This window comes from Callorhinchus milii, unplaced genomic scaffold (assembly GCF_018977255.1).
Source record: "Callorhinchus milii isolate IMCB2004 unplaced genomic scaffold, IMCB_Cmil_1.0 Scaffold29, whole genome shotgun sequence".
Lineage (NCBI taxonomy): Eukaryota > Metazoa > Chordata > Chondrichthyes > Chimaeriformes > Callorhinchidae > Callorhinchus > Callorhinchus milii.
Genome location: NW_024704770.1, coordinates 2,641,345 through 2,658,265, shown reverse-complemented (window position 1 = coordinate 2,658,265; position 16,921 = coordinate 2,641,345). Strand labels below are relative to the sequence as shown.

At 42.1% G+C, this 16,921-nt stretch overlaps 1 protein-coding gene across 1 annotated transcript in view; it reads right to left on the bottom strand.

Moving 5' to 3' along the window:
- LOC103187563 (hemicentin-1-like) overlaps window positions 1-15,415 on the bottom strand; it is a 40,475-nt gene extending 25,060 nt beyond the window's left edge. The window contains exons 1-6 of the mRNA XM_042344601.1: window positions 15,284-15,415; window positions 13,391-13,660; window positions 11,313-11,627; window positions 10,346-10,591; window positions 3,408-3,653; window positions 2,893-3,138 (exon numbers count right to left, since the gene is read on the bottom strand). Of these exons, the coding sequence (XP_042200535.1) occupies window positions 2,893-3,138; window positions 3,408-3,653; window positions 10,346-10,591; window positions 11,313-11,627; window positions 13,391-13,660; window positions 15,284-15,359 (1,399 nt within the window). The 5' untranslated portion in view covers window positions 15,360-15,415. The remainder of the gene's footprint in view (window positions 1-2,892; window positions 3,139-3,407; window positions 3,654-10,345; window positions 10,592-11,312; window positions 11,628-13,390; window positions 13,661-15,283) is intronic.
- Window positions 15,416-16,921: the final 1,506 nt, after the last annotated feature.

Here is a 16,921-nt window from a genome sequence, read left to right as displayed (position 1 = left end):
AAAGCGCTATATCAAATGCAAGGATTATTATTATAATAACAACGAATGACATTTGTACAGCGCCTTTCACGTCGGGAGGAAGTCCCAAAGCACTGGACAGTCAGAGTTTCGGACCCGAACTGGGGGTCGGGGAGAGTGGAGGGCAGGGCGGGAAACGGGGAGATTGAAATTATGGTCGAAGAGGAGGGTCTTGAAATGGGTCTTGAAGGAGGGGGTGAGGCAGAGGATGGAGTTCCAGAGGGTGGGGGCAGAGTGGCAGAAGGCCCGCCCGCCGATAGTGGGGTGAGCGAGGTGGGGGCTGTGAGGCAGGCCCGAGACCGCTGCGCGGAGGGAGCGAGCAGGATGGTAGGGAGGGAAGCAAGACCCTAGAGGACCAGGATCTTGAACTGTATCCTCTGTGTGATGGGAAGCCAGTGGAGTCGGGCGAGGATGGGGTGATAGGGTCGAGGGGCTCGGTGTGGGTGACGTTGCGAAGGTGGGGGAAGGCGGAGCAGGTCTTGGCGCAGATGTGGGTTAACAACAACAAGAAGTTGGATTTATTTAGCGCCCTCGACACCGGACGCATCTCAGAGCACTTTACAGTAACGGATCCCGGGACCGAGCCAGGGGGAGGGGTGGAAGGTGACCAAAGGGGCGGTTGAAAAGGTCTTCAGCAGAGACCTAAAAATGCGAAGAGATGGAGCGAGGCGAAGGGAGTGAGGAAGGCAGTTCGGGGCTGAAGGCCACAATGGATCCACAAACGATTCTCTGAATGTAACCATCATGTGTAACAGATTCAAAATAATAATAATAATAATAATTTGGTGACTCAATCCACAACTGTTTGTGGGACACTTTGTATGCAATTGGCTGCCGCATTTATTAAGTCATGGATCAAGAAATCTTCAATCAAAATCTGGAAGGACAGTACTGATCAAACACGGACTGGACTCATCTAGACCAATGCTAGCGTACCAAGCCAATTTTAAGGATGCCAAGCTCAGTTGATTTTAAGGATGTTGATGTTTTGTTGAACTTATGTGTTGCTTTAACAGTTGTGTTTGTGCAATTTTAAATAGCAAAACCCGGTCAACTTTACACACAGTATCACATCTGCAAAATGTGACTGTTCTGAGCGTTAGGCTGGTAAACGTGAGATACGGTGGAGTACTGCTGAGGGGTGCAATGTCAGTGCTGGGCATACAGATAAGCTCCTGTGTTTATCTGCATAATAAACCCTCCATTTGACATAGCATCTGTTACACCAAAACATCTGTAGCAGTTTGCCCACTTATACCCAGGGCCCAAATAGCAATGAAGTGAATTACTCTAAATTTATCTGAGGGCTTCAGGAGAAATTCCCTTCTCTTCCTATAGTGTCACAGGATCTTTACCGTCCATCAGGCTGTCATGGCAGATAGAGTTAGGATTACATCATTTTTGCCAGGAAGTAACGCAATTTCTATTTTACAACCCTTCCTATTAACAGTGTCAGATTAATGCAGTGCTACAGTACATACACATTTAACACCTCGTCTCAATGACGGTTACACTTGTAAAAGTACAGTATATGTTACAGTCTGGGCATCATAGTCTTAATCTTTAAACAAAAACTGTGAAATTGGAAGCGATTCAAAGATTCTGCTCAAAACCTGTAGTCACTGTGGGATTGTGCCATAGCTGCAATAACCCACGTTCAGTATTAAAAGCTTTGGCAAAAGCTTTATTTTTTTCATGGTTTCCCCCTTAATTGTTGGTATTTAATTCAGATATTGTCATTGCTGGGGGCTGGTTTGGAGTCTTTTAGAGGGATATTGTCTTGGTGTGCATCTACTTTTGGGTTCTGTGGATTGTTGTTGGGCTTTGCATCTTGTAATTAGTATTATTATCTCCGACACAAGTAACAAACACCGACTCCGATTGCTCCAAGTATGATGACACCCGCTACAATTCCTATAATCATACAGGTTCTATCTGTGAGAGAAAAAAAGAAAGACATAATACAAGGGATGAGAAAAATAATAGTTTCCATAAATGTAATAAATAATATCCTTACATTTGATAGAGTGTCTTATCACGTCTTCGAGACGTCTCAAAGCGCTTCACAGAATATACTGTACAATGAATTGACTGTGGGTGGACGAAAAGTGGTAGCCATTTACACACAGCAGTGTTTAACAAACAGTCATGGATTGATTGACCAAATTATTATTTTACATTTTTTTTTGAAGGGTTTATTACCCTGGAACAGCGATCTGCCAATCGACTAACAACTGGTTCCTGCTTACTGCTAGGTAAACACAGGCGTGCAGAGTGAGGAAACTTGCCCAATGTTTTACCCTCCCGGGAATCGAACCCAGGGCCTCTCGCTTGCGAGGCGAGTGCTCTAACTAAGGTACAGGACTCCAGAGTCTCCAGAAGGAAAATAAAACAAGAAACGGAAGAAAACAGGAAGCAGAACTGCCACATCGATTCTGAAAATTCATGTTATTTAATCAGTTTTTGCTGAGATTTTAAACTAACCTTTGACACTGATTTCCACTTTCTGCACATCGGTTCCATGGTGATTATGAGCTCTACATTTATAAATTCCGCTGTTTCCTGAATTTGCGTAAGAAATAAAGAGAATTCCAGAGGGATATTCTTTAACATTTGTGCTCTGATGAGGGTATTCCCAGCTCAAATTAGCTGATGGATTTGCTTCAGAGAAGCAGGTTAATGTAACGTTATCACCGTTATTGATTTGTATCGGAGACTCTGGTGTCGTTTTGTTTTTATTGTTTGATATGGTCGTGTTCCGAGGCTTATCTGCAAAACAAAACATGCTTTGAAAATAGGAAGATAAAAATAAGAAAATAATCTTCATCTCAATCATCTCCTCAGTTTTTAAATATCCTGAAATCTGTTACGTACACATGATGGTTACATTCAGAGAATAGTTTGTGGATCCATATTTATTGGTGGCCGTGCAGGTGTACAGACCAGCATCATCCATGTGGACTGACTGGATATGAAGCGTCTTTTCCCGGCTCAGAGGTTTCCCATCTTTGGTCCAGGTTAGCCGGGGAGCTGGGCTTCCTGTCACATCACAACTTACAGTCTGTGGTTTCCCTTCAACCCAGTCTTCGCTTGATTTATTGATACCTACTGTTGGAGCATCTGTAAGTTTATTAAAATAAAATATTAAGGTTTACAGAACGAAACGTTCAAGGTTTTACAGACCAGAAGCGACAGATACACAGCTGGAGAAATGGTGAATTGTCTTTTCTCAGAAGCACTGTTGTAGCTCTATGTCCCGAGCTTATCCGCATAACAAAACAGGCTTTGAAAATAGGAAGATTAGAAAATAATCTTCATCTCACTTCATCAAAGGAAACATTTTCTCTTCATCTCCTCAGTTTTTAAATATCCTGAAATCTGTTACTTACACATGATGGTTACATTCAGAGAAGAGTTTGTGGATCCATATTTATTGGTGGCCGTGCAGGTGTACAGACCAGCATCATCCATGTGGACTGACTGGATATGAAGCGTCTTTTCCCGGCTCAGATGTTTCCCATCTTTGGTCCAGGTTAGCCGGGGAGCTGGGCTTCCTGTCACATCACAACTTACAGTCTGTGGTTTCCCTTCAACCCAGTCTTCGCTTGCTTTATTGATATCTACTGTTGGAGCATCTGTAAGTTTATCAAAAAAAGGTTTAAGGTTTACAGATGAGAAGAGACAGATACACAGCTGGTTCACACTAAGGAATGGCGAATTGCCTGTTCTCTGTTGTAACTCAGAAATCTAAGCTCCTACAGCAGCCCATGGTCAGTGGAACCCCATTATAACACAGGTTCACTTATTTAACCTTACGTTACACATGTGACCATTTACCCAATCCGTCTACATGGCGTGTGCTGTCCTTCAGCGTCTCTTGTGATAAAATTCCTTACCGTTCAAAAGAGACAGTGAAACGCCTACACAGACTGCGTCCTTGGCATAAACACCCATTATAGTTCAATATAAAACTCTCAGCTTATATATATTTCACCCGCGACTCCGAGCACACTTTATGACTAAAGAGGAACTTACAGTTGACCTGCAGTGTTATTGAGGAGGTTTGTATCTGCATGGTGTTATTAGACTCCAGGACTATTTCTGCAACGCAGGTGTAGTTCTGGCCATCGTCTGATTTATTTGCAGTGATATTGAGAACGTTCCTCAATCTATTATCGTCGTCTGGCAAACCAGGAACGTTTGTGAATGCTGTATGAAGAATCTCGTTCCCTTTCAGCCATTTGAGGATCAGTCTGTCTTTAGGGTAGACTCTGGGGCCAGTGCACTCCAGACTGTATTGCTTCTTCTCTTGCAGCGCTCCAGGAGGTTGAGTGATGTTTAATTCACGATCTGTTAGAAGAGAAATCCAGTTCTCATTTTGTCACTCAAACAACCAGTGTCAGTACTTTGACGTCTTCGAGACGTCTCAAAGCGCTTCACAGGATATACTGTGAAATGAATTGATTGTATATTTTGTGGGCTAAATGTGGCAGTGTCCCTCAAACAGTTGTGGATTGAAGTGACCAATTTATTATTATTTTGTTTTTAATTATTTTGTTACCCCTGGAAGAGCAATCTGCCAATTGACTAACAACCGGGTTCCTACTTATCACTAGGTAAACAGAGGCTGTACAGTAACGAAACTTGCCTAAAGTTTTGCCCTGTCTGGGCATGAATCTGGTCCAGGTCTCATACTTTCGAGGCGAGTGCTCTAACCACTGAGCTATATAAACTTTCAAGCGGGAATTAGATCGCTATAGCAGAGATTGACTCAATGTGCCTTCGTTACATTGAATCTAAGAGCTCTACAGTCTCTGATCAAGTGCAATAACATTCCCTAAACAGTAGCTTCTGAAGATGTGATTTCTTGCATTTTTTGTAATGTTGATCATTACAAAGCTGAATTCTTATCATGGTTTGAGACGCGGAATAATCCTCAAAGACGAAAGTCTAGAAGTACTTTTGATATCTAAATATTTCCTGCAGCTGTAGGAGAACAAATATTCATTGGTAAATAGACTTCTCCCTGCAGCAAGTAGCTTCCATTTTCCTGTTCCCTGGCCAATCGCGAGTCCAGCCACTTTCTGAATCTATACACAACAACAATAACAAAATGACATTTGTATAGCGCCTTTACGTTGGGAGGACGTCCCAAGGTGCTGGACAGATAGAATTTCGGACCCGAGCTGGGGGTCTGGATTGAGGAGGGTGAAGGGCAGGGAGGGAAGCAGGGAGATCGAAAGCACGGTCTAAGAGGAGGGTCTTGAAGGAGGGAAGTGAAGGGGCGAGTCAGAGACCCTGAGAGATGGAGTTCCAGAGGGTAGAGGCAGGGTGGCAGAACGCTCGCCCGCCAATGGAGCCCACTGAGCAGAGGGAGCGGGCAGGATGGTAGGGGGTTATGAGATCGGAGAGATAGGGGGGAGCAAGGCCATGGAGGAATTTGAAGGTGAGAATCAGGATCTTAAACTGTATCCTCTGTGTGATGGGAAGCCAGTGAAGTCGAGTGAAGATGGGGTTGATAGAGTCACGGAGCCTGGTGCAGGAGAGGACACGAGCTGCAGAATTCTGGATAATCTGCAGCCTATGGAGGGAAGAGTTGGGGAGGCCGACAAGCAAGGAGTTTTGCATACTCTTATATGGTTTAATTGTTTCCTGCAGTAAAATAGCTTTTTACAACAAGATTTCACTTACTGTACACTGGGACAGTGATTTCCTTCTTCTCTCTCGTTCTGTTGTATTGCACATCACGTAGCATGGGTACTTTAGGTCCCATTGCGAGACATTTGAATAAGAGTACTGTTGCCAATTTTCACCCTCTGTTATATTAGGCTTTGTCCCTCCACCTTTCCCTTCAATTGTGAATCGTGGTTCAGGACATGTTGTAGTGCAGTTCATCTCCCAAAGTTGTCCGTATTCCACAGCTTGGGGGTTTGAGAGAATCTGCACCTCAAATCCAGTCACTGTCAAAGAAACAAATCATATGAACTATTGAAAGGAAAGAGCTGGTAATTGAGACACTGACACATATGGAAACGCATCACCATGCTAAAGAGTCTCCACACCTGATGAAAGGGTTCCACCTCGCTTTGGAAATATACCTGTGTCTCTCCCTGGCAAGAACGAGCTTTGGAGTACTGCTGAGTTTATCGCGTCTGAGACGTCTCAAAGCGCTTCACACAATATACTGTAAAGTGAAGTAACTGTATATTTTGTGAGTGAAACGCTGCAGCCAAAAATAACTACAATTTTGTTTCTCTCCAAAATCATTTCCTGTGGAATTTTTCGCATCCTGTCACTGGGCAGACACTGTAAAACTACTGCAAAAGCAGCCGTCTCACAAGACCACGGTGTTTTAATGAGGAACACCCTACAGTCCAGTTTATTTTAAGTTTGCAGAACACCCTCCATAGCAGTCACCACACTTTCTAACAATTACTATGATATGATTATAATCCTTGCTTTTTGTTATAGCGCCTTATCATTTTCGAGATGTCTCAAAGCGCTTCACAGAATATACTGTATATTTTGTGGGTGAAATGTGGTCATTCAATCCCATCCGTTTTGCCTTCCATTCACTTTACAGTATATTCTGTGCAGCGTTTGAGACGTCAAGAAGACCTGAAAAGCGCTGCATCAAATGTAAGGATTAGATTACTATAAACATGAAAGAACATCTCCTTCTTCTGTGAAGTTTCTACCTCCATATCACCTCTACACTTCAAGCTTATTCTGCCATCCAAGCCCCACTCTCTCGTCTCCCCCAGCCCCAGCCCTGTTAATCTTTTACATCTCTTCCACCAATTACATAATAATCCCTCCAAAACCAAAAACAATAATAAATTGGTCATTTTCAATCTACGACTGTTTGTGGGACATTGCTGTGCGCAATTGGCTGCCGTGTTCGCCCACAAATATACAGTCAAATCACTTTACAGTGTGTTCTGTGAAGCGCTTTGGGACGTCCTCCCGACGTGAAAAGCGCTATATCAAATGCAAGGATTATTATTATTATTATTATCAGAAACAACCGTTATGACCATTTCTAGATCAACTGAAAATGAAAGTAAAAGACAATAAACACAACATGAAACGCTGTAACTTCAGCCGTTACAAATACTGATTATTTTGCAGAAGAAAAGAACTATGAACATGAATTTATTCTCTAAAGTATTGATATAGGAATTGAAACCCGTGGCTGCCTACCTGCCACACCGAGGAGTAACGTACAAATGCAAATAAACCCAACAGGTGAATTCAGTGTGAAATCCATGGGCGACAAGGAATTTCTGCTCCAAATCCTGCAGATCCCTCACGATCAGATCCGTTTGGTTGACTTGGTCTGTGTGACAATGATTTTAAATGGTGGTTTTTATACAGTGACACTACGTAACTCTTTGATAAGAAACTCACTTCCCTCTTTAACTGAACTCACTGACGATCGGAAAATTCAAACAGGAAGAACAATTGTTCTTTCCCTCTCACACTGCCCACAACTCGGAGCAGAACTGACCTTTCTCTACACGGGTCCCTCAATTGCACAGGAGTTGTTTGTCTCCTGGGCTGCAAATGTTTTTGTAATGAAGGCTCTGCCCGAGAGAGAGTGTGTGTGTCAGCTGTGACCAGAAATTTAGTGTCACTGCTATTCATATTTATTCATTTATAACCACTCAAGTCTTTGTTAGTTGGCTCAATTGGCAGCTCATTTGCCTCTAAGACACCTTCTTTGAAAAGGAAAACAAACTAAATATGAGAACCAATAACTCGAAGATTTATTCCTTGAAAAAAATCTCATGTGTGACGATATTCCCCTGGTCAAGTTCATGGTATTAAATTCTACAATAACAAATGTTTAATTTGATATCAAGCCTGATCCCATCTTCGAGACGTCTCAAAGTCCTTCACAAAATATACTGTAAAGTGAATGGACTATACTTTGTGGGCGAAACTCGTCAATTGTGCATAGTGGTGTCCCACAAACAGTCGTGAGTAACCGAATATTCGAACCCAGGTCCTCTCGCTTGTGAGGCAAGCGCTCTAACCACTAAACTATAGGACTCCACATCGAGATGAGAATTCTCCAAGTTGGGAGAGGACTGTGAAATTGTGGGGAAAGGAGTGAATTCAAATGATTACTTGTATGTCACGAAATACAGGCTGAAGCAATGTTTGATTGCGAGTCTAATGCTCTAACTGCTTAGCTACAGAAATTCTTTTAATGCAGGACGTGTAATACATTTCCATTTCAGAATACCGATCGAACACAGACTGGACTCATCTAGACCAATGCTAGCGTGCCAAGCCAATTTTAAGGATGCCAAGCTCAGTTGATTTTAAGGATGTTGATGTTTTGTTGAACTTATGTGTTGCTGTAACAGTTGTGTTTGTGCAATTTTAAATAGCAAAACCCGGTCAACTTTACACACAGTATCACATCTGCAAAATGTGACTGTTCTGAGCGTTAGGCTGGTAAACGTGAGATACGGTGGAGTACTGCTGAGGGGTGCAATGTCAGTGCTGGGCATACAGATAAGCTCCTGTGTTTATCTGCATAATAAACCCTCCATTTGACATAGCATCTGTTACACCAAAACATCTGTAGCAGTTTGCCCACTTATACCCAGGGCCCAAATAGCAATGAAGTGAATTACTCTAAATTTATCTGAGGGCTTCAGGAGAAATTCCCTTCTCTTCCTATAGTGTCACAGGATCTTTACCGTCCATCAGGCTGTCATGGCAGATAGAGTTAGGATTACATTATTTTTGCCAGGAAGTAACGCAATTTCTATTTTACAACCCTTCCTATTAACAGTGTCAGATTAATGCAGTGCTACAGTACATACACATTTAACACCTCGTCTCACTTGTAAAATTACAGTATAGGTTACAGTCTGGGCATCACAGTCTTAATCTTAATGCAGTGCTACAGTACATACACATTTAACACCTCGTCTCACTTGTAAAAGTACAGTATATGTTACAGTCTGGGCGTCACAGTCTTAATCTTTAAACAAAACTGTGAAATTGGAAGCGATTCAAAGATTCTGCTCAAAACCTGTAGTCACTGTGGGATATCAGGGCTTACAGCGAGGACATTGTGCCATAGCTGCAATCACCCACGTTCAGTATTAAAAGCTTTGGCAAAAACGTTGATAATTGTTGGTATTTAATTCAGATATTGTCATTGCTGGGGGCTTATGCTTTGGAGTCTTTCAGAGGGATATTGTCTTGGTGTGTATCTACATTTGGGATCTGTGGATTGTTGTTGGGCTTTGCATCTTGTATTTTGTAATTTCCTTTTCTCTGAGCTCTCTGATACAAGTAATAAGCAACGGCTCCGATTGCAACTCCAAGTGTGATGACACCCGCTACAAATCCTGCAACCACACCTGTTATATCTGTGAGAGAAAAAAAGGAAAAACATAATACAAGGGATGAGAAAAATATTAGTTTCTATAAATATATTAATAATAAATAAGAATCCTCTGCATTTGATATAGAGTCTTGTCACGTCTTCGAGACGGCTCAAAGTGCTTCACAGAGTATAATGTAAAATAAATTGACTGTGGGTGGACGAAAAGTGGTAGCCATTTACACACAGCAGTGTTCAACAAACAGTCATGGATTGATTGACCAAATTATTATTTTAATTTTTTTTGAAGGGTTTATTACCCCTGGAAGTGATCCGTCAATCGACTAACAACTGGTTCCTGCTTACTGCTAGGTAAACACAGGCGTGCAGAGTGAGGAAACTTGCCCAACGTTTTGCCCTCCTGGGAATCGAACCCAGGGAGGCGAGTGCTCTAATCACTGAGCTACAGGACTTTGTCTCTAGAAAGAAAATAAAACAAGAAACGGAAGAAAACAGGAAGCAGAACTGCCACATCGCTTTTGAAAATTCACGTTATTTAATCAGATTTTGTTGAGATTTTAAACTAACCTTTGACACTGATTTCCACTTTCTGCACATCGGTTCCATGGTGATTATGAGCTCTACATTTATAAATTCCGCTGTTTCCTGAATTTGCGTAAGAAATAAAGAGAATTCCAGAGGGATATTCTTTAACATTTGTGCTCTGATGAGGGTATTCCCAGCTCAAATTAGCTGATGGATTTGCTTCAGAGAAGCAGGTTAATGTAACGTTATCACCGTTATTGATTTGTATCGGAGACTCTGGTGTCGTTTTGTTTTTATTGTTTGATATGGTCGTGTTCCGAGGCTTATCTGCAAAACAAAACATGCTTTGAAAATAGGAAGATAAAAATAAGAAAATAATCTTCATCTCAATCATCTCCTCAGTTTTTAAATATCCTGAAATCTGTTACTTACACATGATGGTTACATTCAGAGAATAGTTTGTGGATCCATATTTATTGGTGGCCGTGCAGGTGTACAGACCAGCATCATCCATGTGGACTGACTGGATATGAAGCGTCCTTTCCCGGCTCAGAGGTTTCCCATCTTTGGTCCAGGTTAGCCGGGGAGCTGGGCTTCCTGTCACATCACAACTTACAGTCTGTGGTTTCCCTTCAACCCAGTCTTCGCTTGCTTTATTGATACCTACTGTTGGAGCATCTGTAAGTTTATCGAAAAAAAATAGGTTTACACATGAAAAGAGACAGATACACAGCTGGTTCACACTAAGGAATGGCGAATTGCCGTTTTTCTAAAAAAGCACTACTGCAGCTCTGTGTCTGAGCTGCTACAGCAGTCCATGGTACAGTGGAACACCTTTGGAACATTTGTAACCCAATGGTTAGATCACTCGCCTCACAAGCAAGAGAACCTGGGTTCGATTCCCGGGAGGGTGAAATTTGGGCAAATTTCCTTACTCCACACACACGCCTGTTGACCCAGAAGTAAGTAGGAACCCGGCTGTTAGTGGACTGAAGGATCGCTTTACCAGAAGTCCTTCAAAAAATAAAATGAAAAAATAATAACAAATTGGTCACTCAATGGATGACTATTTGTGGGACACTGCTGTGTGCAATTGGCTGCCACATTTCGTCCACAAAAATATACAGTCAATTCCATTTACAGTATACTCTGTGAAGCCCTTTGAGACGTCTCGAAGACGCTGTATCGAATCTAAGGATTATTATTATTCTATGGATTCAACCTCTGCAGGTAGCAGGGCATTTCATATTCTAACAATTCTTTGTGAAATAAATCTTCCTGATAAGGCGCTATATCAAAGGCAAGGATTATTATTATAGTTCTGTATAAAACTCTCAGCTTATATATATATATTTCACCCGCGACTCCGAGCACACTTTATGACTAAAGAGGAACTTACAGTTGACCTGCAGTGTTACTGAGGAGGTTTGTATCTGCATGGTGTTATTAGACTCCAGGATTATTTCTGCAACGCAGGTGTAGTTCTGGCCATCGTCTGATTTATTTGCAGTGATATTGAGAACGTTCCTCAATCTATTATCCTCGTCTGGCATACCAGGAACGTTTGTGAATGCTGTATGAAGAATCTCGTCCCCTTTCAGCCATTTGAGGATCAGTCTGTCTTTAGGGTAGACTCTGGGGCCAGTGCACTCCAGACTGTATTGCTTCTTCTCTTGCAGCGCTCCAGAAGGTTGAGTGATGTTTAATTCACGATCTGTTAAAAAGAGAAATCCAGTTCCCATTATTTCTACTGAAGGCCACTGAATGGTGTTGAGGACTAGTTTCATACAGGGACTTGTATCTAAAGCTAAGATCTGCCTTTTGGCTAAGATCAAATATAGTTTCAGTGCTTTTCACGGGATTTGCTTGGGATTTGCTTCTGCCAGGAAATTCTCCTGTTGAGGTTTGCTTGTGTTTATATGGCATTGACTGAATCTCCCCATAATGCATTAGGAAAGAATGATCTCCTGCCACGAGCCTCCTTCGTCCCTCACTCCCCGTGTCCCTTTGCTGACAAGGATCAGTGCTGCAGTACTTCCGAGCTGAGCACTTTGATCCTCCCTCACAAAGAGAAACAACAATAACACGAAATGACACTTGTATAGTGCCTTTCACATCGGGAGGACATCGGGAGTCTGGAATACATAATTAGCTCGAGCAGTTGGTCACGAGGCTCAGGCTGGGCTTACCCAGCTAGAGAGGCCATCCGGTCACCTGGTACGTATCAGGTCCTGTAGCTTAGTAGTTAGAGCACTCGCCTCGCAAGTGAGAGGACCTGGGTTTGATTCATGTCAGGGTGAAATGTTGGGAGTTTCCTTACTCCACACACACACGCCTCTGTTTACCTAGCTGTAAGTAGGAACCTGGTTGTTAGTCGATTGGTGGATCGCTTTTCCGGGTTAATGATCCCTTAAAAAAAAATTGGTTATTCAATCCACGACTATTTGTGGGACACCACTGCGCGCAACTGGCTGCCACATTTCGCCCACAAAATATACAGTCAATTCACTTTACAGAATATTATGTGAAACGCTTTGAGACGTCTCAAAGACGTGATAAAGCGCTGTATCAAATGCAAGGATTATTATTATCATCCTTTGACGGTTTGCGGTCCAGTGAACTTGGGGGAGAGAATGGTTGTCTGTGGGGACAATCTTGTTCCCTTAAGGAAAGCAGTTCGGTGGAGCCTAACCATGCTCACCAAATAAACAAAATAAAATTGGGTGAGTTTCACTTCTCATACTGCATTTGGTCTCTTCTCGTGTTGAGCTTTACATGCAGCCAGTAACTAGCATTGTAGAGTCTTGTTAGGACACGGTGGTAGGGATTGAAGAAATCCCAACCATGGTTATAATACGGAATACTTGCCTGTCAGTGTTGCTCGTTTACTGCAAACAAGCAAATAATGCTGTCCAGCTTCCAACACTAAAGAATAGGCAACTTCCAGGTCATCAGGTTAATGAGCATTCGCTGTGTGCAGGAACTGATGTTGCAAAGCCTACTGTGATCAAACACCCTCAAAAATTGCTCAACCAATTCCTAGAAAATTCCCTGAGCTGATTCAGTGTTGATATATTGCCTATATGGAAAGCTGAAGATTATTAGCATAGGTGACTCAGGACGTGACACTCTTGTGAACCCACACACTGCAGTAAGAGTGGAAGAATTTGGGTTTGTACTCACAGTGCCCACATGTAAGACTCGCTTAATATTACCTCCAATTTCCTCTCCATCCTGGCAGAGAATTGCCTCATTTTTACTTTATATCTCTCACTTATATCTCTCAATTATCCTGGCTGAAGTAAGGACCTCACTGTGTGCAAGCCACTAAGTGCAAGCCAACTTCCTTCAATCTCATGTTAGCTCAAGCAATCTGCAGCACCAGAACTTTCTGAAATCTGGAGATGTATCTATCTGCTGTCGACCTCTTTGTTTTGTATCTTCATTCAAACATTAAAACAAGATGTTCTTACTTACTGTACACAGGTAAAACTAGAGATGTGAAAGATGCGTTAGATCCACAAGTTACCAAACATATGATGGGGTTATCCCAAAACTGGACACTTGAGTAAGAAAACGCCTTCCAAGTTGGACCACCAATTATATTTTTTGGTTTTTCTTTTAGTTCAAATTGTATAAATGGTTCAGGCCTTCCACAAGTTGTACTGCAATTAATCTTCACAAACTCTCCAAATTCCACAGCTTGTGAGCTTAAGTCAATCCATGTGTTAAATTCAGTCCCATTTGCTGTGAAAGAAAGAATTTACAGTAAATATAACATGAAATCCATTCAATGACTGAACTGAATAATTTACTGCCTCCTCCCCCCCTCCCCAACACACACAGACACACAACAGTGGAATTACTTGATTGAATTTTCAGGTTGTATTTGTCGCAGGAAAGGTAGAGAGGACAGGAAAGTTTCTAAACATCTTTGCAAAAACTTTAAAGCATCTAAAAGCCATCGTACTTGCATTACATAGTTCTTCCATCCCACCACCACACATAAACTCGGCTATTCATTTAACCCACAGGATAAAAGAGCACAACTGAATATACCAGAAAGTGCTACACCACCAAACAATGTTCTACTATAGAGTCTGACTTAGAAAGGGCAAGGACCACAAGATTAGAGATGTTTAGTCCTGGAGTGTAGTGGTTAGAGCACTCGCCTCGCAAGCAAAAAGACCTGGGATTGATTCCCTGGCAGGGTGAAACGTTAGGCAGTTTCCTTACTCCACACACGCTCCTCTGCTTATCTACCAGTAAGTAGGAGTAAGGAGCTATATCAAACGCAGGGATTATTATTATATTGCTAGTAATTAGCAAAATAATTCTTCCTTATAAAAACAATCACTTCAAGTGTGAGAGCATCAGAACAAAGAGATTATCCAGCTCATTAAAGTGACTGATCCCAACGGTGTGCTCCTCTCTACAATAATAATCCTGAATAATATGCCTTGCATTTGATACAGCGCCTTATCACGTCTTCAAAACGTCTCCAAGAACTTCACAGAATATACTGGTGGACCGCTTTTCCGGGGGTAATAATTCCTTAAAAATAAATGTAAAAAATAAACTGGTCACTCAATCCCATCCTTGCATTTGATATATTTGATATAGCACCTTATCACATCTCCGAGACGTCTCAAAGCGCTTCACAGAATATATTATAAAGTGAATTGACTGCATTTCGTGGCTGAAACCCAACAAGCCAATTGCGCATAACAGTGTCCCACAAACAGTCATAGATCGACTGACCAATTTTTAAAAATGATCATTTTTATTTTTTCTCATTCCTCTTTTTAACTGAGAACCGACCGACGATCGGGAAATTCAAACAGGAATAAAATGTGTCTCTTTCACTCTTACAGCTTCGGGAGCAGAACTGACCTCTCTCTAAATGAGTCTCTCAGTTGTGATTATTGTAGGATGGTTTGCAGGAGCTATATTCTATATAACTACTATATCCTTCCAATATTCCTTCTGTCAACCACAGAAAACCTCCACTCCTCTCAGCAATCCACGGATCTGGGTCTCCCCACTGTCCCTATTTAGATATTCTCCACTGCACGAAGTTACAGCCGCCGCCAGAAAGTTTAAAACCTTTTAAAAGTTATTTTTCTTTTGAGTAAACTTCGCTGCCGCTGATTTAACTGATGTTTGCAGGGAAATCCAAACAGCATTGGTAACCGGAATCTCAGCAGCGTTACCCCAATATAGAGCATCACACCAAATATACAGCATAACTGATTATATATATATATGTAATATTTATATGTAGAGCATGAAGCCAGTCAAGCACCATCGTTAGCACCATACTATAATTCTACTTTAAACGCTCCAGAGTTATTTGAAAGGAACAAGTACCTGGCAAACTCCACACACTGATGAGCGACCCGAAAAAGCAAAGCACTCCAACCGATGAGAAGAGGTTCCGATCCATCATTGCATTGATTCAGAATTGTCTACTGCAGAATCCCGATGACCCTTTAAGTCCCAGGCTGGGGGTGGGGGTCCCAGGCTGGGGGTGGGGGTCCCAGGCTGGGGGTGGGGGTCCCAGGCTGGGGGTGGGGGTCCCAGGCTGGGGGTGGGGGTCCCAGGCTGGGGTGGGGGTCCCAGGCTGGGGGTGGGGGTCCCAGGCTGGGGGTGGGGGTCCCAGGCTGGGGGTGGGTGGGGTGGGGTGGGGAGGGGGGATACTGTGCTGGGCTGGATGGTTTGAATGCAGGAAGCTGATCCCTTTGCCCGTTGTATCCGAAACAGCAGCCAAACAAACGTGGCACAAATTCAAATAGTTATCTTCAGCCTCAGATACATCCTCTTATAATAAGTGCCCAGGAATTTAAACCGGATTGAAGGCAGTCCAGGTGACGCGTTTACACGAAAGGAGTGTGTGACACTTCTGATGTGGTAAACTGAGAAATGCTCCACTCGCAAAAGGAAACGCGAGATGAGGCATTGATCTTGTGAGAGATCATGTTACTGATAATTTCCACTATTGCAACACACCAGCCAGTCGTTGCTGGGTGCAAATCACTTTCAGAGTGAAACTCTCTGAGACGTCCTCAAAGGTTCTAGTTATTTTAAGTGCAAAGATCTTTATTATTGTTGTTGTTATTCCTGTTCGGGTGAACATTATTATTATTAATTATAATAATCCTTGCATTTGATATAGCGCTTTTCACATCTTATAATAATAATAATAATCCTTGCATTTGATATAGCGCTTTTCACGTCAGGAGGACGTCCCAAAGCGCTTCACAGAACACACTGTAAAGTGAATTGACTGTATATTTGTGGGCGAACGCGGCAGCCAATTGCGCACAGCAATGTCCCACAAACAGTCGTAGATTGAAAATGACCAATTTAATTATTGTTATGGGTTTTTTGGAGGGATTATTATTAGGCTCTGTGTGGAGTAAGGAAACTTGCCCAAGGTTTCGCCCTGCCTGGAATTGAACTCAGATCTCTCACTTGCAAAGCGAGTGCTCTAACCACTGAGCTACAGGACTCCAATCTTCTAGACGTCTCAAAGCGCTTAATTAAAAAGGTTATTTGAAAAATAAAAGCAAGTTGCTCCCAGAGTCCTGGCCAATAATCCTCAGTTCAAGCGCTCTGGGACACTAACCTGCGGGTGCTATACAAATGCAAGTTGTTGTTACAGTTAATTAGTCATTCACTATATGATGCTTGTGAGGTTTGCTGCAAAAACTGTCACTGCGTGCTAACAGAAATTGGAGGTGTTAGATACAGCTTGGTGCAATGTATTTAATTCTTTAAGTACTCTTGTTTACTTACATTAAGTATATATATACAATGCTGCAAACAGTTAGCTTCATTTTTCTTATCCGGTTGTTTCATTTCCTGACTCATTCATAAATAATATCCACGGTAGGTATAATATTGTCAGACTCTTACATTAAATACATTCAACATTAAGGTTAGGGGCCAGGGTTTAATCCCAATTCTATAAGAGTTATTTTATTGACAACTGATTATAATAATCCT